The sequence below is a fragment of the Phaenicophaeus curvirostris genome, chromosome 10 (assembly GCF_032191515.1).
Source record: "Phaenicophaeus curvirostris isolate KB17595 chromosome 10, BPBGC_Pcur_1.0, whole genome shotgun sequence".
Classification (NCBI taxonomy): Eukaryota; Metazoa; Chordata; class Aves; order Cuculiformes; family Cuculidae; genus Phaenicophaeus; species Phaenicophaeus curvirostris.
The window spans coordinates 15460698-15481664 of record NC_091401.1 but is presented as its reverse complement, the minus strand read 5'-3'; the positions used below and the strand labels follow the sequence as shown (position 1 = coordinate 15481664).

General features: G+C 50.2%; 1 protein-coding gene across 3 annotated transcripts in view; it reads right to left on the bottom strand.

Annotated features, from left to right (window-relative positions):
* The window catches only part of DVL3 (dishevelled segment polarity protein 3), a 33090-nt gene extending 15435 nt beyond the window's left edge, over positions 1-17655 (bottom strand). For all 3 annotated transcript variants that reach the window (XM_069864479.1, XM_069864481.1, XM_069864480.1), the window contains exon 1: positions 17420-17655. In XM_069864479.1, the coding sequence (XP_069720580.1) occupies positions 17420-17586 (167 nt within the window). In that variant the 5' untranslated portion in view covers positions 17587-17655. The remainder of the gene's footprint in view (positions 1-17419) is intronic.
* Between the last annotated feature and the right edge of the window lie 3312 nt (positions 17656-20967).

Here is a 20967-nt window from a genome sequence, read left to right as displayed (position 1 = left end):
AATCTCGAAAGAGGAGACGCAGAAGGAGCTCAGGCTTTCTCAGTTCTCTGAAAGCCTTTACTTTTGGCAGGAGCCACCACAGCCCAGGGAAAACATCTGCCTAAGACTGATTTCAAAGGGACTGTTTTCAGTTTATTCTCCATTAGGGCAGCCTGTTTTCACGTTTTCCTGAGTTTAAAGGCCTGCTGGGGCTGCTGGCCACAACACGGCCGAGAATCATGGCCAGGAAAAACTCCTTCTACAGAGAGGCAGCCCAAGCCTTTCCTGGGAGAGTGTGGGTCCAGGCCCCTCGGTGCTGCTGGCTCTGCATGGAGAATGGACCTGCAGAGCGGGTGTTCACCATTCCCCATCCCCGGGGCAGACGCTCTGCGGCCAAGCTGCAGGCTCAGCGCTTGGCTAGCAGGCCCAGCGCTCCCCAGAATTTATCTGCCTTGAATTTTCCAACAAAGAGACATGTGGGAGGGAGGAAAGAGGGAGGGTGGGTTAGAGGGGAGGCAGGCCAAGTGGGCGGATGATTCAACGCCATCCCCAGCTACATGGGGCCAAGCAAGGGGATGAAAAGGAGGGGAGGAGGCTCTGGCTGGGTGTGCAGAGGGGGCTGCCAGGGCTGACACGAGCTGCACATCTGCTCCCATGCAGCTGGGGGAGGCTAAGGGGCAGCCCCGGCAGTACAGAGCAAAAGCACAGGAAACTCAGCTCCATCCTTTGCTCCAGCCCTATCCCTCCCACCGCCTTCTCCTCCGGAGGAGCCTGGGAAGATGCCACGCTCCCAGCTTCTCTCCTGCTCCCTCCAGAGCAGCTGGCAGCCTGGAACAAAGATGCAGGCAAGAGACAGGCAAGCAGACACTGCCTTCTCCAGGGAACCCCAACCCAGCTCAGGAAATGAGAGGGTATTTTGTATCAGAGTCATATCCTAGGAACGAAGGGAAGGTGGGGAACAAGACAGCATGCACGGGAGAAAAAGGAGGCCATAAAACCCAAGCCTCTGAGACGGCTGTGCTGTGTCAGAGATCAGGAGCCATGCAGCTGCTACGCTCCCAGCCTCTCCGCTTCCCCTCAGTGGCCTCCAGCCTGGGTGAGGCTGTGGATGCAAGGGAGTTTCTAGCTTCAGCCAGCTCTGCTCTCTCCTGAGTGGGACCTGCCAACCACAGCGGGGTCCCAGCGAAGAACTTTGGTGGAGTAACGTTAGCCCAGGGAAAGAAGAAAGCCACAAGGCAATGACAAAGGCTCTAGCAGGAGGATTTGAGCCTTAGGTGTGGACACAGGCTGGAGTTCAGCAGTGACTGCTGCTCGTCTCTGGTGGTCCTGTCCCCCAACTCACTTATCTAAGGGCTCACAATGACAAGGATATTCAGAGAGAAGCAATCATGGGAGGTGGCAGTGATGAGAAAAGCTGAACCTGGAGTTGGGGGTTCAGTGAGGGAAGGGAACCCCTCAAGCATGACGGACAGCTTGATGGCCAGGATGAAAAGAAGCCTTACTAGGGAAAGTGCAAAGACTGAGAAGATATTTGAACAGTGACAATTTCACATTAAAAAGATGGGAATCTAGTAGAGCAGATGAAAAAGAATAAGACCTTTTCCTTCATTTAGTTCAGTTATTGATAGGCAAGACTTTCACAGAACAGCAACATTTTTTCCAACATTGGAAAAACCCAGAAATTCAACATTAAACTTGATCATTTATTACAGCCCTCCACAAGTGCACAGATTAAGTAGGTCACTCCTCTGAAATAACAGACCCTGTCTCCTACAGCCTACAGAACCACAAAAAGAAAAACAAAAACCATCAGGAGACAATTCTATCCAATTGCACAAGCTTCAGGGATTTGCACACCAGAAATGTGATCTCATTTTCAAGACCTTGAGTACACATGCCTTAGGGCAGGGATGTCTTGTCTCCAAGTGATTGTATAGATTAATAATGCTGCATAGCAAAAGGAAGCACCTTTCCATGCTGCTATCCCACTGTGAGCATTTCCTAGGTCTAGAGCAAAATCCTCTTCACCTGTGCAAAATGAAATGCTGGGGCCACATGAATGAGCTCTGCAGCTATTTCACCAGAAAAGAAAATTGCACAGGGCAATTCACTGACAGTGCTGGGATCTTGCGTGGGAAATGCTCACCTGTTAGACTAATTCTAGACATGATACCTCTGCTTCCCGTGGGGATACAATTCCCCCAAGGGCTACAGGCTCAGCCAAAGAGTACACACATGTATCGGTGAGACCTCGGGCTTCACAGGCAAACAGCATGCATCAAACAGGATTAGAGGATTTGAGTTTTCCGTCTCTGTAAGCCAGGGCATTCTTTGGGTCTTGCTCACTGTGTTTTTACCTCCTGTGCAAGGAGGAGGAGTACAGAGGGTGCGAATTTTGCAGTGCACTGGCATGAGAAGGGCTCTCCGAGTGTGAACAGAGATCACCACTCTCCTGTTTTATTTCCCTCCCAAGCCCCCACACAGGGTATTGTCCACTGCTCCCTTATGCTGTAGGCACAGGGTCAAAAGGGAGACACACATCTGTGAGTAGCTTAGCTCTGTCAGACCCACCTGCCCAGAGGAGCTGCTGTCCTCCCATCTGCTCCTGCACACCATGTGAATGCGAGCTTCCTTGCAGCACTCTCTTTACCTGGGGTCTTTTCTTAAGAATCAAGAAGCACAAATCAGCTGTCCTGCTAACACAACAATAACACAGTTCTGCATTCCAGCAGGAGAGGCCACTTCTGCTCACCTGACAAACCATGGGAGCTCTACAAGGATTCCCTGGGGAGCATATCACCCCATTTCAAGCTACTACCGGACCTCCGCAGAAGTGGGGACATCAAGCCCATGAGCGAAAGCCCAGGAACAGCCTCTTTGGTTTTCAGGCTGCAACCTCTACATCCTTCCTCAACTGCGCTCTCCACTGCTGCCCCACAGCCACACCATGTGCCCCACAGTCACTCAGTCAGGGACTGAACAGAGACCTAAGACAACAACTGTTTTTCCAAGAACCCCCCATCAACACGTTTGCAACCACTTCACTGGACATACACCAGATCTCCACAGCCCTCCTGCCCAGGAGACACTTGGCTCCAGCTGGATCTGTGCTCAGTCCTACAGGCATCACTGGGTGGGAGATGACATAGGACAGACCTCCAGTTCATCTAGTCCAGAGACTGGAAATGGAATGGCATTTAGGAATGAGCAACCCAACCTCACAGGCCAGCCCAGGAGCAGCACTTATCAAAGCAAAGCTACAGACTTTGATTTTGAGGTCAGCCCAAGAACCCTGGCAGCCCCTCCTGCCTTGATCTGTGGAGTGACCATCTGGCTGCAGCACTGCTTTGCAAACAAACCTAACAGGTATGGGAGAAGGAAGCTGCACTGGACTGCAGGAGGCACGGCCACACTAATTAATCCTGCCCTACAAAAGCGATGCTTCCAAACTCCAGAAGGACATTTAGAGACACCATCAAAGGAAGCATTCTCCAGGCCCCAGAAGGTTCAGTGACACTTCCAGTCTCTTTGAATTGGAAATCAGGACAAATGGGAACTCCCAGCAGAAGCCCAGCCAGGATTTTCACCCTTATAGCCCAGTTTCCACTCCGCAACAACTCTAACACCTTCTATGGCCCAAAAGAAGGACACAAGTGCAAGGAATAACTGTGAGAAAGAAAGATTTGAGGTTTAACATCTGCAAAAATGAGCTTCAGGGAACCAAGACATTCACAGACACAGCAATGACCAAAAGCTGGCCTTGTATTCATGATGGGATAGGAAACAGGCACAGAGAGCCCTCAGCTGGAGACATGTGTATGAGCCAGGGTAAAATCCTGATGTGGTTGCTGCATTTCATATAAATGTTGAGAGATGGCAAGCAAACTGGAGGAGGATTGGTCTGCTGGGACACTTAGCTCTGTCTAGGTTCAGATGGTGGGAAAAGCCCACACAGCAAAGCTGAAACACTGCAGCCCCTGCCAACAAAGAGAAAGGAACCGTGCAGGGAGGTAGAACAAGGGCTTTCCCAGCTACTGCACATAGGAAAACACAAGGGGTGCAACAACATCTCATCAAGTCATCAAGAGGTTCTTAGAAGACGTGTCAGGGTCCTACAGGGAATTCCTTGCAATTCTCCACAGAAGTCACCCACCCCACTGTAGGCCGGCTAGAAAAACAATGCCCAGGGACTTCACACTGGTTAAGATGACAGCGAGGAGCTGTAAAGGGCTCCAAGGACTGCTGGGAGGATGTTAGCACATAGGGAACAGACGAGGGAGAGGAGCATGATGTCCGAGAAGGTTCTGCATGCACGGTGAGGAAGGTAGGACCAGGCTTTCCTTTTCTGGCCCTCAGCCGAGGGACGCCAAGTCAGTCCTGCTTTTTCTTAACAGGAGGCGACGCTCCTGCCAAGAAAGCGCTGCTGCTGTGGAATGTGCTGGGCCAGCAGTACAGCTCATTCCGGGAAAAGCATCAACTCAGCGGGAGAGCAAGGAGAGGAGAAGAGGGGGAAAACGGGAAGAGGGGGAGGGTGGGAAACAAAGTCTAAAAGTTTGGACTTCCACACGTGGGGAAGCAGGGAGTTGGCACCAAGCAGTTTGCTCGCCAGCACCCCCTTGCCCCAGGCTGTCAGCACAGCAGCCCTGCCCAGCACCAGCCCTTTGCTCTGGGAGTGCTTTCTGCTGGCCAGCTACCTCCAGAGCAGATCTGGGAAGGCATAGACCAAGGCAAATGCCTGTGGGGAGGAGGAGTGAGGGTTACTTCCCTCATCATGTTAACAATTAATTTGTATTTAATGACAGATCTCCACCAGGATATGACAAAGCAGCCTCCACACATGTCCTACTGTCAAGACACTGACCAGCTCACATTACTCTCTCCTGGCACAAACAACTTTGCAAGAGTCTCCCATGGAAACCACTCCAACCTCCTACCTGGTGGGAAGGGGACTTGAAGGATAACAGGCTCTAGATGAATGCACCTACACTTTGCATCCAGCTGGGCTACCATCAGCAACATCTCTGCTAACTGGATCTATAAGAGAACCCCTATAAAACCAACAGGGAGTTAATAAGGCTAAAAACTAAATTCCACCACAAAACATCTGCTGGAGTCAATGCGAAGGACTTGCACAAAGTAGAGTCTTTCACAGCCACAACAGCTGCATGGTGGCAAAGAAAGAACTTTGTCCCCAATTCCAGGCTACTGCAGCACTCAAAAAAAGGGCAAACGGCAATACTACATCTCTCTGGTCCTAATATGCAGGGGGCAGAACACAGAATGAACATTCACAAGAACTATTTCTGACCATTGCTAGGACAGGGACAGGTGTTCTTTTTCTTTCTCACTTTTGGGCCTTGGATAATTTTTGACACAACTTGAACTATTCACTTCACTCTCAGGAAATTTTCAGCAAGCCAGGAAGACCTTGGAGAAAACCAAAGGTTTAAACAATCAGCTCCTACCTACTTAGGTCTACCAGTAGACAAAACCAATGAAAGGCAGAGGAAGGCTAGCTATTTCATTGGTTTCCTGCTTTTGATGGTGTCAGTGCAGGGGATGGTACAAGAAATTCCCTGTACAAAGAGACAGCAAATGGAGCACAATTTAGTAGCCTTTTATATGCTTCATTTATTTCAACTAATACCAGTCATCTTCACCCAGCTCCTTTCAAGACACAGAGCCAAGTCCTTGAACAATACAACAAGCAATCTCCTACCAAGGATCCTTTACCAGGCCAGCCAAGCTTGCCCTTCAGCTACTACCCAGCAAACAAGCCAATACTGTTCAACTGCTGGAAGAAAGAGACAAGAAAGAGGCTCCAGTACCAGCCAAACCAAGCATGTGCTGGTACACAACTCACTCAGCTCAAGGTCCAGAAAGCAGATAAGCCATAAAGCAGGAGCCAATCAATTACTGTAAATTAAAATCTGACTAGCCAAGAAGCAGGGAAATGCAAGCTGTTTACACCATGCTGCTGATATACTCTCAGCAAAATACTTATTTTTCCTTTTTTTATAAAAGCCCTGGCCCACTGGACTCCGCCTGACACCCGATGGATACTCCACTGGACAACCAATATCTAGGCAGTCAGGAGACCATTATCTGCCTAGGACTCCTCTTAGGAGTGTCAAGAGATTTACTGAAACAGGGCACAGGCCATGATCTCGATCTGGAAGGAAGGCATTTTCTGCAGGCAGCCAAGCTTTTCTGTCTCAGCAGCCCAGCTGTAAGCGATGACCAACATTTGTCCACAGTCTATGCAAGGTCCTGCTGGGACTCGCCTCTACATGAAGGACCAGCAGCCTTTTCAACAAAAGGGTAAAATTCCCCACAAATTAGAAGAGGGTGGCACTTTGGATTCCTGCAGCAACACACCCTACCTCTGCAGGAACAAGTCTAACTTGGAACTGCTGCTTTTCTTTGATGCTGTGAACTCCCAGGCCTGACCCTGTTGTGTGCCATTCAAAACCATTCCACCTGCCATCTCTGACAAGTGCACCAAAGGCTGGATAACCGTTAGTGACCTCCAGAAGTAACCATCACACATGACATGAAATGTTCATCTTGTAGAGGGTCTCAAAACCACAGCTGTCAGGTCCCAGATCCTTCAAGGATGGAGAAGTGCAGCGAAGGCAGCACAGCCTGTCTGGAGTCTGCAAAGATCCCCTGTGCTCTGTAGCTGTGTTGAGCTGGTCAGTCTGCACATTAACTGTTCCCAACAGCCATTCAGAAACACTTGTGCATTATTGCTGCAACAGGGCCATTTCCCGTGTCTGTGCATCTGCTGGAAAGTCAAGTTACAACAAGACCCTGATTTTGAGTTTCCTAATCATCGGTGATGCTGACATCAAATTCCCATGAAGCATCTCTCTTTTAGTCACATGTAAAATCACCACGAACACTCAGCGCCAGCACCATGTGTTGACCAACCAGGAGCTCATTGGAACCCTACAGATAACATGGTCCCCACCTCAAGTCTACCCACCTCACTACTGCAGGTGCCATGCAGCTTCCTACCAGAGCCCAGGTATCAACTGCACCAAAAGGAGCGTCACATGAATGCAGCAAAAGATTTTTAAAGTGGCACCACACATTGGCAATACTAGACCATCAAAAAAAAGACTGCTGCAGCAGGTTCCTGTGTTTCCATGTGGGGGGGTTCAGAAGCACAGACACATGCTGTGCAAGTCTGACCTACCTCAGACACACCAGACTCAACGTGCACACCCTGTAGCGCAGAGGCGTGTAAATCTCTAAGTCAGAGCTGCCCCAAGGAAACCTAGACAGAGCATACCCTAAGCTGAAGCAGATGTTTCCACCCTGAAGCGCCTCTGCCACTTCCAGGATGCCTGGGCAGGGCATCTTTAGTTTTCCCAGACTAACCCAACTTTTGGTCCCAGCTGAAACAAAACATTTTCACTCTGGAAGGAAAATCCCATCTCACAGTAGCCCATCAGGGCTCAGGACCTAAAGCTGCATTTACCAGTTCCAGTTCTAAGACAACTAGGAGGTCTGCCATAAGGGACCTGGCTGTGCAGTTGGATCCATGAAAATCCACCCTTCTTGGAGCTACAAAGGCCAATGAGAAAAAAAATTCAAATGAATCCAGCGCAGTGGCAAGATTTCCTGTGTTAAGGCCCTATATGGGGCATGGCCTCAGCTGGGTTCACAGACAAGTCTCTGTGAATGGCACTAAAATACTGGTTGAGTGAGGCAGGGCTGAATGAACTGGGACAGCTCGTTAGCTGTATGCAAACAGAAGTACAGAGTTTGCATATCCATCAGAGCGTCTGAAAAAGCTTCAATTTGAGAAGCTGCTGCACCCTGGGGCCAGCTCTCCCTGCCCCTGTCCGGCTGATCACATCAGGACACAAAGCCACATTTGTCACCACGGCTCTGGTTGTCAACCACAGCAGCAAGGGACAGTGCAGCGTACAGGGGACAAACTATTTGTTCACAGATGGTGAGACACAAAAGGACCCTGAATCTCAAGCAGGTCAGAGCAATGCTGAAGGGAAAAGCTGAAGCCCAGTGAGAGGGCAGGCGAACGTGCTAGCATCAGCTTCCCTGCTACAATAACCTATGCAGAGCCCGTGCTTCAAAATATAGACCCCGCTGTGTCACCTCAGTGTCCTCAGAGCCAGCCTGCACGTGGCAGGAGCTGCAGGCCATTAGAAAACAAGCAAAAGCCCACAGCCTCTGTTAGCCAGACCCTGAATGCTCAGGCAATCACAGGGACAGCTGCCAGTGATCAGAGGAGCCATGTAGCAAATAAATTCCTCTCCAAACCCTAGAAGCAGGTCAAAAACCAGCAGAGGAAAGACCTTCCCACACTGCAGCTGGGGCCAGCTCTCCAGAAACAGATCTCTGCTCCAAGTCATGTGAGGAAGCCTTCCCCCCACTTCAGTACATGTCTTCAGCCAGGACCAGGAGGACGGATTCCCACTTCTCACTGTAAGTCCTTTTCCTCTAGTTCTCACAAGAAGCAAAATATAGCCAACAAAGCACAGACACTGGGACAGATGCCCCGGTGAGGGCATAACCAACACTGAGGACTTGGTAGAACAGGGTACCCAAATCCTGCTTCTGCTACCTTCAGTCACTAGCTGTGATTGGGAAAATAATGCCTCTGACACATCGCCTTTAATAAATAACTGATACAGCAATCACAACAGTCCTAGCCCTCCACTGTGATACAGGATTACACAGTACAGGAAGGTCAGCACCAGGCATCTCTGCCTGGCAAAGACTCCAGAGAATCCCAGCCCAATTCTTGGACGAGCTCAATATTAATGCTATATTAGTAACAACATAACAATGGAAACAAGTGAAAACAAGAGCTTCAGAGCAGGGTCTTGCGGAGACACGAACACCTCAGCTCTACAAGCTAATGCAGACCTTGGAGACAGTGATATTCACAGCCCAAGAGTTCACATGCTCTCCTGAGGCCACCACAGCCTTACGTAGATAAGCACACGGACAAAGCAGACAAAGTCACAGAGATTAGGCTAATTCCCAGATTTGTACCTTACTTCAATGCCTTCCAAAAAGCCCTCATAAAAGGATTTGGTCCAAAAATTTCCAAGAGCAGGTACCGGCCGGATTAAATTTTACTTAACTTGCCAGCTGCTGTCTACCAAGACAGCACCACTGGGACAAACAGTAACACAGCCACGTGGTGCCACATCCCCCTTCCGGAAAACCACCATCCATCCAGCACGGGTCAGAAGAGCAGGCTCTGAATAACAAACAAGGGATGGAGAGAGAAGGGAATCAACAGCGAACACCAAAATCACACAGCCCTGACTGCTGCCTCATCAGATGTGCAGCATGATGCAAAGCTGCTGTGACAATATGAAGGCAATTTCCTGCAGCTGCGGTCTCCACTGTGTTCCGCAAGCCTAGCTCTCCTTCACGGGCTTTTACGCACATCAAATATCCTAAACCACTACATTGTTTTATCTGTTTCAATGCAGTCAAGGGTGGAGGAGTAGCACTTCATTACAGCAGATACCCTCAGCTCAGAACAGTTCAGCAACTGCCGTGCATACATGCACCACTCCAAGTGCCATGAGCTCAAAAAAGCACTTGAGGAATTTTAACTACGCTCCCTACACCTCTACATATACAGCCTTTGAGTTATGGAGGACCTGATGCCCACCCTTGAGAGAGAATCGAAACCAAACATTTCTGCGCAACAGAAAATCTGTGGGGTAAACCAGATTTTCTTTGCTTACATTCACAGTGTCATTCTTCCCACAGCATCCCCAAACGGAGGTGGGAGTAGTCACCCACTGCCATCCAAGAGCTAAGGCCACAAGGATGCAGAACCAGGCATCTCTGGCTGGGAGACCAGGTGAGGAAATCATAGGTCAAGGAGGCCAGGAGCATGCTGGAGAAGAGGAACTTGCTGAAAGCTCAGTGATTCAAGCAGATGGGCCCTGGGCTCATGGACCATCTGCCTCCATCCCTACAATCCAGCACCTTCCTTCTCAAGAGTCCCTTACAAAATGCTGCCTTTCCCAGCTGTCCATCCTGGTCTCACCACAGCTGTACAGGAAGGATCATTGCTCCTTATGCCACCACTCTGAAGATCCAGTACCTACTCTGCATGTGAGCCAATCTCAGTGATTTGGGAACAGCCAAGTTCTAGGTGACACACTCAAATCTATTTCAGTCAGAAGACTGAGCAGTGGGGCAACTGCTTTCACCCCATAGCAATGAAGAGCACTCAGGTCACAACCCAGGTCATAGTGGCTCATGTGCCATTTTTAATGGTGTTTGGCCCTGATCTCGGAGACTGAGCCACACTGGAGCACAGCTGCACCACAGACAGCCAGGGCACACAGATCTACTTCATGGCAACTTCTAAAATGTCAAGGTAGGTTTCTGCGCTGTGCAGGAATCTGAGGACCAGAGTCCTCCAGGCTACTTCAAAACAGAACTGCACGAAAACAGCTGTGTTCTCATGGATGGGGAAACGTTTCTTGATCTCTCTTTCTCTTTTTTTTTTTCAAAGATTAAGAGAGGCTTAAAATTAAGAAACATTCCCAATAAAAACATAATTGAAAACAATACCTCTTCATGAAAAATATAACACCATATTTTGCGAGAAAATACATTCAGTCAAAAAGCATTCTGAGCAGCTCAAGCTGCAAACCAGTTCAATGGCTGTTGTAAAGCTTCATTGTTTGCATAGTACAGACATGGCCTTAGGGAAACTGGTCTGCAGCCCAATTTGGCTAAAGTGGCTTTCTGAATACCACCCCTGGGCAAAGAAACCAGGCTTCGACTGCCATCCAGTGTGCCCTTCGGAGCACAGCTCCAACCACAATGGACAAAGCTGGACACCTATGGAGTCAATAATAGCTGGGTCTGAGCAGCAGGACACACCACCAGGTACAGACAATATGACCCACGGAAGGAGGAATGCCATCAGCTAACCCTCTCCATCCACACCCCAGCCTTGGCACTGCTGCGTTCCCCCCCGCCCCAACACATGGAAACAACCTTCAGCAGCATCTCTTGCCAGGATCAGCTCCAGCGTCGCTGGGCCAGCCCCCAGTATGGGCAGCATTACAGGAACATCCCACCACAAGCGTAGACAGTGGTTAGCAGCTCCCTGCCAAATCCTCAGCAGCCCAGGAGACAAGCTCAGGCTGCAGTAATCTACATATAAAATGTCCAAAAAATAACCTCCAGCGGGTCCCAGTTAACCAGGCGAGAGCATGTCACATGAGCAGGCAGGGAACCATGCATCTTCCAGAACAAGGAATGCAAGAGATGAGTGCTGTGGCCTCGCATGTGGCTAAGTGCTGCCCTCCATGCAGAAAGGACAGGGACTGGCCAGAAGATGAAGAAAACTGATGGCCACCTCCCAGCCAGGCCAATGCTGTCACTCAGACAGAAACACCACAAAGGACATGAGCATGCAAAGGAGTCGCATACAGTTTTGGAAGCCCTTTTGCTCACAGACCTCTTGCCTACCTCTCCCTGCATGAAATCCACACTGACATAAAAGCACTTTCCACCAGGGGCATGGGACAGGCAAAAGTCTTCTGCAGAAAGCATGGTTTGCAATTCAAAATGTAAATAATAAAGTTCTAAAAATCAAAATAAAACAACTCCCCCAACTCACACTACAAAGAGCTGGCAGGAAAGCAGGGGCACCATGCCAGTGGCTCACCACGGCTTAGGGATTGACACTGCTTATTAAGTTTAGAATCCCTTCCCTGGCTCAAACTTCCAGCCAGAAGGACAGTCACCACTGGCATCAATTTCAAAAAGACCCTGCAATAAAAATAAATCACTCAGCGAGCATCAATGCGTTTCCCCATGCACATGTGCAGGAGATGAGGTCGCCAAATACCAGCAGCATCTGACCCCTGCACTGAGAATTCCAGCAGTGCCTGCTTTGTTCTCCCTCCAGAGTGTTATCCTAAGCCCTGCCTCACACCCAGCTTTGGAGAGCAGGTGATAATTAAGCAGATTTGGATTAGATACTGGGCTAGTGAATAGTTGGATACCGATTTTCACTTGACAGTTGAGACCTGGGAATCACTCACCACAGCTCTGAAGTTAAAATTGGAATTGAGATCCACAAGAGGAAGAAACCAGCAGTGGTGGGAGGAGCAACAGCATCCCACTGTTGAGCAGCACCTTGAGCTGCTGGTGTCCTCCCAGCAATGTGGAGCAAGGAAGCAAGATGCGGAGGCAGGAATGGTCCCCTTGCAGGAGAAGCAGACCTTTCTCCAGGCTGGAGATGAGCACAATGATCACCCAAGCGCTTTCTATATGTGCAGGAGAAATTCAAACCTTCAGGCACTCCAGAATTTATGGAGAGATGAGACAGAACTTCAGGCCAGGGGCTAAGGACTTACCTAGGTGCACGAATAGCACTCATTTAATTGAGCTGCTTTGAAAAGCTTAAATTAAACTTTAGCAAGCCTCCATGGGAACACCTTTTGATTGATCATTTCAATTGATACACATGATACAAATGAATATCCTCAGAGTTATACAGTCTCCCGGCCAGATGAAAATTCAAACTTGTAGTTTAGCTGAGGCAACCACACACAGACAACCCGGATGGAAAGAAGATCCATGTTGCCTGGGGACAGGTACATTTCTCTCAGTGGACTTGGGCAGTAGGTAGCACTTTACACACAGCTGAAGCCCAAGTCCTGGCAAACTACAAACTGTGGTAGTTTGGCCATCAGCATGGATGTTTCCTTCCCAAATGCACAGGTCCCCAGGAGGTTTACAGTAGCGTTCTTGCAGAACCTCTATGGAGCTGAGAGTTCTGGCATGCTGAGATCCACATGAATAGTTGCCCAATAAGTTCACAGTGTCAAGTGGACAAGACAAGGCACAGGAGCACTGTTTGAATTGTTGTTTTACCAATTAGGAACAAAAAAGACAAAAATTAAAAAGCATGTTCAAAACCCCATGAAAAACCTGCGGGTGACTTGATGGAGAACACTGATCTCACACACTGTCACACTGATCTAAGGCTCTCTCCTGCTCACCAGCACACAGATCTTACCTGTAAAATGTTGAACTAGACTCAAGCTGTAGGAAAAATCTCCCTTCCTCCTCCAACGAGAGCAAGGTTAGTAGGTAGTTCCACACTGCACAGCAAGGCACATCCACACCAGTCCACAAGAAGCATACCATATGTAGGCACTACCACAATTCCACCATCAGTCTGCTTATAGCTCCTCCACATGCCTCCAGTTCTGGGATTAGCAATACAAAAAGCCTACAAGGCCAAAAATATCTGCACCCTGGGTCACCACTCTGCACCACTGGGCTCAGGCTGGATTCTCCGTTTGCAGCCATAGCCCACTGCATGGTGGGTAGACCAGGCAACAAAACCTTGCAGCCTTCTTGCTCCTCACGTCAGGATTGAGTGCATGAAATCTCCTCATTTCTCCTTCTTCCCCGCTAGATGTGACACAAATCTGAGGTCTTTTCAGTTTGGGGCTGAGTGCTTTGACTAGGATTAGCTCCTGGCACAGTCCAGCAACTCCACAGCCACCCAGGGGAGCCTCAGTTCACATTTCCAAGATGTAAACACTGAAGCTGCTCCCACTGCCCCAGTTCTCAGAACAAACAAATATTAACAAGATAAACAAAAGAATGAAAAATCCCACACACCAAGACTGCAGCTGTAATACTGCCTTGGGGATAGGATGAGCTGAAGGGAATGCCAGGCTGGAGATCCACAGCTTGGAAAGAGGGAAGAACAGATTCAGTCTGGGCCACAAAGGTGAGAGGAAATGTTGGACCATGTCTTGCTCCAGCTGACCCTGAAAGGTGAGATGCCTCCATTTCCAACAAGAGATGACAGGAGAACTTAGTCTCATGCCACAGGGATCCTGCAAAAATTCCAATCACTGATGAAAAGCACGAGGCATCACACTTGCAAGTCTCCTCCTCATTGATCTGCTGCCATACAGTCATCCACTGTTAACAGTTCATTTGTCTCATGAAGGCACTTTACCCCGGGTAATACACCTTTGGATGCTGCCCAACCAACAGTAACCAGCCCAGCTTAGAGACTGTCATCACAAGCCAGGCTGTCCCCCATGCTGGGCAGAGGGCATCTTGAAGGAAGGGGCCAAGAGGGATATTCGTGTGCAACACCCTGTCTTGGCTTCTGAATACAGGCATCATTAACCTCCTGGTTTTCACTAACTGCCCATGCATTTACAGTCCAGCAGCTGAGGTGCCTCTTGCACTTTCGTCCCCATCTCTCCCTGCAGACCAATGGCTTGTTGTCTCCTTGACACGGTTACCAGGGTCCATGAAATAGTTGAGTTGATTCAATGATCATAGAATCATAGACCGGTTTGGGTTGGAAGGAACCTTAAAGATCACCTAATTCCAACCCCCCCCTGCCACGGACAGGGACACCTGCCACATGACCAGATCTCAAACATCTTTTCCAGCTTAAACGATTCCGATTCTATTTCAAGTGGTGCCTGGGGCTCCAGGGATTCTGAGACAAGGCTGCAGCTGGACTGCTCTGGCAGTTCTCCACTGTGCTCCAGCACATTCTTCAGCTCTCTGGAAAGGAGCAAAACCAGCTTTCCTGATGAGGCACTATGGTGGCACCACAACAAGGTTTCTGCAGTCTGCTCCTTCCACAAAAGACTTTGCCACACACTGCTCCACCTGCGCAATTCATCAGCTTATCATGCAGGACTTCAACAAGGAACAGGCTGCCCACACACAGCCTCTGACCCCTCTCAGCTGCATTTTCCCTTCCAGAGAGGTTCACTCTTCCCAGACGAATTAGTGCTGAACTGGTCCCAACAAAAATCTCATCCCATGCATTTCTGATGCAACTGAACTTGCTGCGTCTTCCTGAGTGATTTTCCTTTCTCTCTCCTAGCATCCACAACAACTCCCTATGCTAGTTTATCGCTGAGTTTCATTACTCTACCATCTGCCTCCTCTTATAGAGCCTTAAAGAAACAGAGAATGAAAAGGCACAGCACAGAACTTTGCTGCCACCAGACCCCTTTTCCCAATGCGAGACACTGCTATTTATTACTAAATTTTGTTTATAGTTACACAGACACTCTCCCATCCACATGGCAATGTTTCATTCAAGATAAGTTTGAATTCACTTCAAGAACAATATTTCAAAGGATCCCAAAGCATTTGTTTACAAACAGCATGCGCGAAGAATTCACTTCTCCCACCAGTGAAGACAGTCCCCTCCAAGACAGGGAGAGGCAGCTGTTTCATAGCACCCAACGCTACTCAACAGCTGAGGGACAGAACACAACCTGTGGGTAACTGATATTCCTGAGGAAATTTATGGAAAATGAAGGCTAGAGATGTCTATTTGCCTGCAGAGAACAGGGAAACTTCTGAGCACTCAAGCTCTCCACTGGGTCAGGAGGAATTTAGGAAGGCAAAACATTCCAGACTGTGGTCAAAGGAGCGACTCCAAATTTCAAGCCTCATCTGAAAGTTGGCACCTCCCAAGCTAAGGGGAACCTGGGCACTGGGAAGATTTGGCTGCAGAGGAGAGAGCACCCCCTGCAGAGGTAGCCACACTGACCTCCATCCAAGCCTCAAACAGGCCCAGCCCTGTTCCACACAGGGTAAAAGCCAAGATCACAGCCTAGAGAAGCATCTGGCACAACAAGAAGACACGAGGAAAAGGGTTTTGCAGTGCCAGCCTTCATACACAAGACCCAGTGTAAATCTTCAGAGGGGAGCAAGAGACCAGAGGACTGAGGATCATGCAACTCTTAAAAATCAAAGTGCTAGGAATGGTAAAGGGTCACAGCTTCTCCTGGCTTCCACAACATATGTTCCCAGAAAGGAAACGGAGGTCCTCAAAAAGGCTAGAGAAGAGTCAGATGTAGGAAGGCTCTGGAGAAAACAGAGTGGGGGCAAAGGGTCTTACAGACAGCTAGCTTCACATGGTACCTGCTCCCCAGAACACTCACTGCCTTCATGAAGGTAAGAGACATGAGGAGCAACCCAGATCAGTCAGTACAACCACCCAAACAAGGGGAAGAATACACCTCCTCACTGCCATGGATGGTGAGGGAAGCTACACGCGATGGAAGGAACCAAAAGGTATCACAAAAGAAGCAATGAAGATACCAATGCTAGAAGAAAGCTGCCCTGCAGGAGAATGAATGCAAGGCAGGGCTGCATCCCTCTTCCATACAGACCCATCCTAGAGACTGAGTACGTGGATGGGACACGTAGGTGGGTACAGTAGGTCTTGTACATCACCCCTGCTCAGAGATAGGCAGCACATGAAGGGCTCTCGCTCCTTCACCACGGAGGCAAGGGAGGAAAAAGCTGGTCTCCTTAACGCACTCTTTGCAAAGATAAGATGCAGATGAAAGCTGCCACAATGAATGGTAGGAGAAAAAAAAACTGTCCCCAAATCTACTCCCTAGGAAGGGGTGATGGAGGGGACACTGCCCCTGCTCCTGGCAAGGGGAACAAGGGGCACCCATCCCAGGCAGCGACAGTGAGAGATGTCCAGGCCCTTTAGATGGGGAATGACAATTCCAAGTAGGATACGTGGAGGAATGCCATCCCTACACACCTCCTGCCCAGTGGGGTACAATGGGAAGCATCCTCTCAGGCACAGGGAGAGGGTGATCCTCATATGGGACAATGGTCTCCTCTGAGGCGCTTCCAGCAGACACAGGGGTGCCACCCTAGAGAAAGGGCACAGAGACTGCCACCAGCTCCCCGAAGAGCAGTTAGCAGGAGGAGGCTTCCCCTGGTGCTCAGGGGGAGGAGGCAGCACAACAGGGACCAGCAGCCCCACAGAGGGAGTGGGTAGGGGCTCACTAGGCGAGGTCACTGGGGGTGTGCACGAGGGATCCCCCGCACAATGGGGGGCCCCATCCCCACAGGGGGAGAGACAGGGAAGGAGAGATGGGGGAGAGGGGGAGGGGGAAAGAGGGGGGAGATGGGGGAAAGAGGGGGGAGATGGGGGAAAGAGGGGGGAGATGGGGGAAAGAGGGGGGAGATGGGGGGGGGAGATGGGGGGGGGAGATGGGGGGGGGAGATGGGGGGGGGAGATGGGGGGGGAGATGGGGGGGGGAGATGGGGGGAGGGGGAGATGGGGGGGGGAGATGGGGGGAGGGGGAGATGGGGGGGGAGGGGGAGATGGGGGGGGAGGGGGAGATGGGGGGGAGAGAGATGGGGGGAGAGAGGAAAGGAGAGACGGGGGGGAGAGAGGAAAGGAGAGACGGGGGGAGAGAGGAAAGGAGAGACGGGGGGAGAGAGGAAAGGAGAGACGCGGGGAGAGAGGAAAGGAGAGACGCGGGGAGAGAGGAAAGGAGAGACGGGGGGAGAGAGGAAAGGAGAGAGGGAAAGGAGAGGCAGGCGGCTCCCCCTCCCCAGCAGGGCACGGGAGATGCCGCGGCCGCGGTCCTGCTCTCACCCAAAGTCGTCGTCCATGGACTTGAAGTAGAACTTGTAGTTGGGGCGGTTGAGGAGGCCCTTGAAGTCGCCGAGGGTGACGCGCTCGGCCGGGATCGGCAGCTTCACTAGGTACGGCGTCTCCTGCTCGTCCAGGTGGTAAATGATCTTGGTCTCGGCCGCCGCCATCGCGCCCCCCACCCGGCCCCGGCCCTTGTTCTCGGGCCGCGCCGCCTGCGCAGCGCGCACGCTCAGGCCCCGCCCGCCCCGCCCGGAACCGGAACCGGCGTCCGCCGGGACCCTGGCCCGGCCCCGCCGCCGGATCTGACCCCCCCAGCTGGATATGACACTAACCCATCCACAGCTGGATCTGAAACCCCCCCAGCTGGATCTGACACCTCCCTATACACAGCTGGATCTGTCTCCCTCCCCGGCCTCAGCTGGATCTGACCCCATTCCCACAGCAGGAACTGACCCACCCCGGCCCCCGTCCTCCCTCCCCTGCCCGCTGTGCTCCCGGCCTGGGTGCCTGCCTCCCTCGCCGTTTGGATGGTTTGGATCCATCCCCATCCCCTCACAAACAGCCCAGTACTTCGAGCATCCCCTCACACACGGCCCACGCTCCCCAGGCACCCACGTTCCCGCTCATAGCTGCCGTGCACCCACATATGGGAGCATGTGCTCCCCTCGCACATCCGCCCCCCCGCTGCTTCACAAACGGGTTCATTCCTTGTGCCACGCATGCTCCCATATCCCACAGCCTCCACTGCTTCTCACAAACCCAACTCCAGGCCTCCCATCTCTGCCGCTCCCTTTTCTCGCACCTCCCACCCTTCCCCATACTCCTCATAGAACAACGTGCCCCTCGAGTACAGCTTGTAGAACGCAAGGTACATCCCACTCTCCCACATCCAGACATCTCTAAACTCCAGGTATTCTGTCTACGATGGCAACCCCACACAGGGACTCCGTCCCCAGTTCCTCTCCAGCTGTGGCTTCCCTCCAAACCCCTTATCATTCAACAGCCAACCTTCATATTCAGGCACTGGTCACTGCAGTGTCCCTTCAAGTTCCCAGCCTCATTTCCTCACCAAGTAGACTCCCTCCTCTGCTCTTCATGAGCGCCCTCATTTCCATGTACCATAGCCTCTTCAACTGTGCACACAGCAGGTCCGACAGTCCCTTGGCTCTATGACATCTTCCCCTTCCTCTCTCTCTCTGGATCCTATTGCTTTCTTACCTACAGCCACCAGCACTGTGACCCCAGCCCTAGGACTTGCCTCTGCACCGCAGCAGTCTGGGGCAAGCTGGCTTCCCCTCTGGACACCTCACCAGCACCCAAGGGGTGCCAAGGAACTGTCTCCATCAGTAGTTTCCTGGAGCTGTTGCCAAGAGCAGAGCTGGGGTGGACAGAGCGTGGGGAACACCCACCGCTAGAAAGGGCAAGAACTGCCTTGAACCATCCTGGATTAGAAAGAACAAACGCAGAGGAAGAACCATAACATGAGCCTGCATCACCAGCCCTCAGCACCAGACTCACCGGCTGTAGGAACAGGAGCCAGAGAGATTTGAAAGGGAACAGAGCCAAGATCCTCAGGCTGGTGGGCAGGTGTGAGCAAGATAGCCTCCTTGAGTGTGAAAGAGTCCTGTAGGCATTCCTACCAATTATCTGGGCAGCATTGCTAGGCAGGGGGAAGAATCTGAGGTTAAAAAAAATAATCAAGGGAAGACTTCAGTTAAGCAGAAGTGATGAGAGGTGTGAGGCTCTCCCACATTTCCACATCAGCTCTTCTAAGATTCACTTCCTCATGCTCAGAGCTGTGGTAAAAGCCAGTATACCTCACAAGAAGAGTCCAAGTCAGGAATGGAAAAGTTTAGTTTAAGCTGCTTCTTATTGTGTCAACCCTAAAGTCTTTCTGCAACATCTCGTGCCCTGAAAGTTGGACCCACTCTCTTGCTCACCTCCCAGCACAACTGTGGCTACACCCTGGAGCCAGTATTGTAGGCATTCAACACCAAAAAGGCAAATTTCTGAAGTGCTGAGCTCCCAAGGGCGCACACGCAGCCCAGAGGAGGGGTGCCACACACCCACAGGGTGGGAGTAGATGAAATCTCATTGCTGCAGCTGCCTTTTCTTTTAAAGCAGGCCAAGCAATATAGACTCAACTGATAAAGTGACTTAACTGCTCGCAGGGGGCTTGTGAAGTATGTCTCACTCTTAATGAATGGAGGTTAAGAACACAGAGCCAAAGAAAGCAGCAGTAGGGGATTGTGCTGAGCACTCTATGCCTACAAAGAAGAGTTTCTGGTCTGTTGGTTTATGTCTACATCTAAAAATTGCAACACTGATAGCATTGCTTCTCCTTGTAGAGCAAACAGGCTCCAGGAATTTTGGTGCATCTCTGAACAGCCCAAACCAGAGGTGACTCTACTTCCAAGTTCCATCACTTACACCTTTAAGCAATAAAAAGCTTTAATCTTTTTCTAAAAGGTGGACTATTGTTAACTGAAATTACAGGTTTGATACAGGGACACCAAGTGGCACCTATACATCCATGTCTGATGGGAAGTCAGACAGCTTGACTACTATGGCTTTAGAAAAGCGTACTTGCTGCTTACATTGCTAAAAAAGACGAATAGCAGCGATTGCAGAGTCATGGTTGCTCCCAAGATATTTCCAGTCTTCCAACCAAATACAGATCTTGACTGAAAGCAACAGAAAGCATCAACCCCATCCTATATGTTAACAATGCAATTAATGCTCCTTTAAGAAGTATGCATTTCCCTGCCCATAGGAATACTGCACCGTGCCTGAACTCTGTGGAGAATATCAAGTGCCCTACTTTGTCTGCTCTTCCCTACTCTGTTCTCAGCACCTGTAAAACCAACCCACCAAGGCCAGGAACGGTAAGGATATTTGGTCACAGAATAACAATCTCCCCTTGATCTTAATGCCGGGTAAGAGAGCAGCTCATGTGAAGAAGTTGGCTATTACAAAGCAAAGGAGGAAGGAACGTGGAAAAAAACAGATGTAGAACTGCTAGTTGGCACAAAGAATAATGACAAAACTGAGCCATTTACAGAACTACTACAGGTTAAACCTATAGTTTAAGCCATTATAAAAGAAAAAGACCCCAAACACCTAAGATGTCCAAGGAGATTTAAAATTACCAAGTTTTGCAGGTATTTTGTAAAGGTTTTCCCTAGGAGTTCTGCAGCTGTGCTTCCTCCTCTGCACCAGTTCTTACTCCCCAGCATTAGGAGAACATGATGCAGTGCCCAACAGCCAATATTCCCACATATTCTCATCATGGCAAAGAATATCAGGTTTCATAGGATTTAAGGCTCATCTTGGCAACTACAAAACCAGACGTCACACATTTCAGAATTCCAAGTTCCAAAGTTCTAATAAAATCTTCTCTACTCATAAGCAGTGAGCTGATGAGTTATCACTGAACATTTATACCAATTCAACCGTGTGCTGATTTCCTGCTTTCCTATTATGTCCTTATGTCTCTTGAGGAAAAAGTAGCAATGAGGTATTCAGCTTATCTGTTAGGCCCTGCTCAA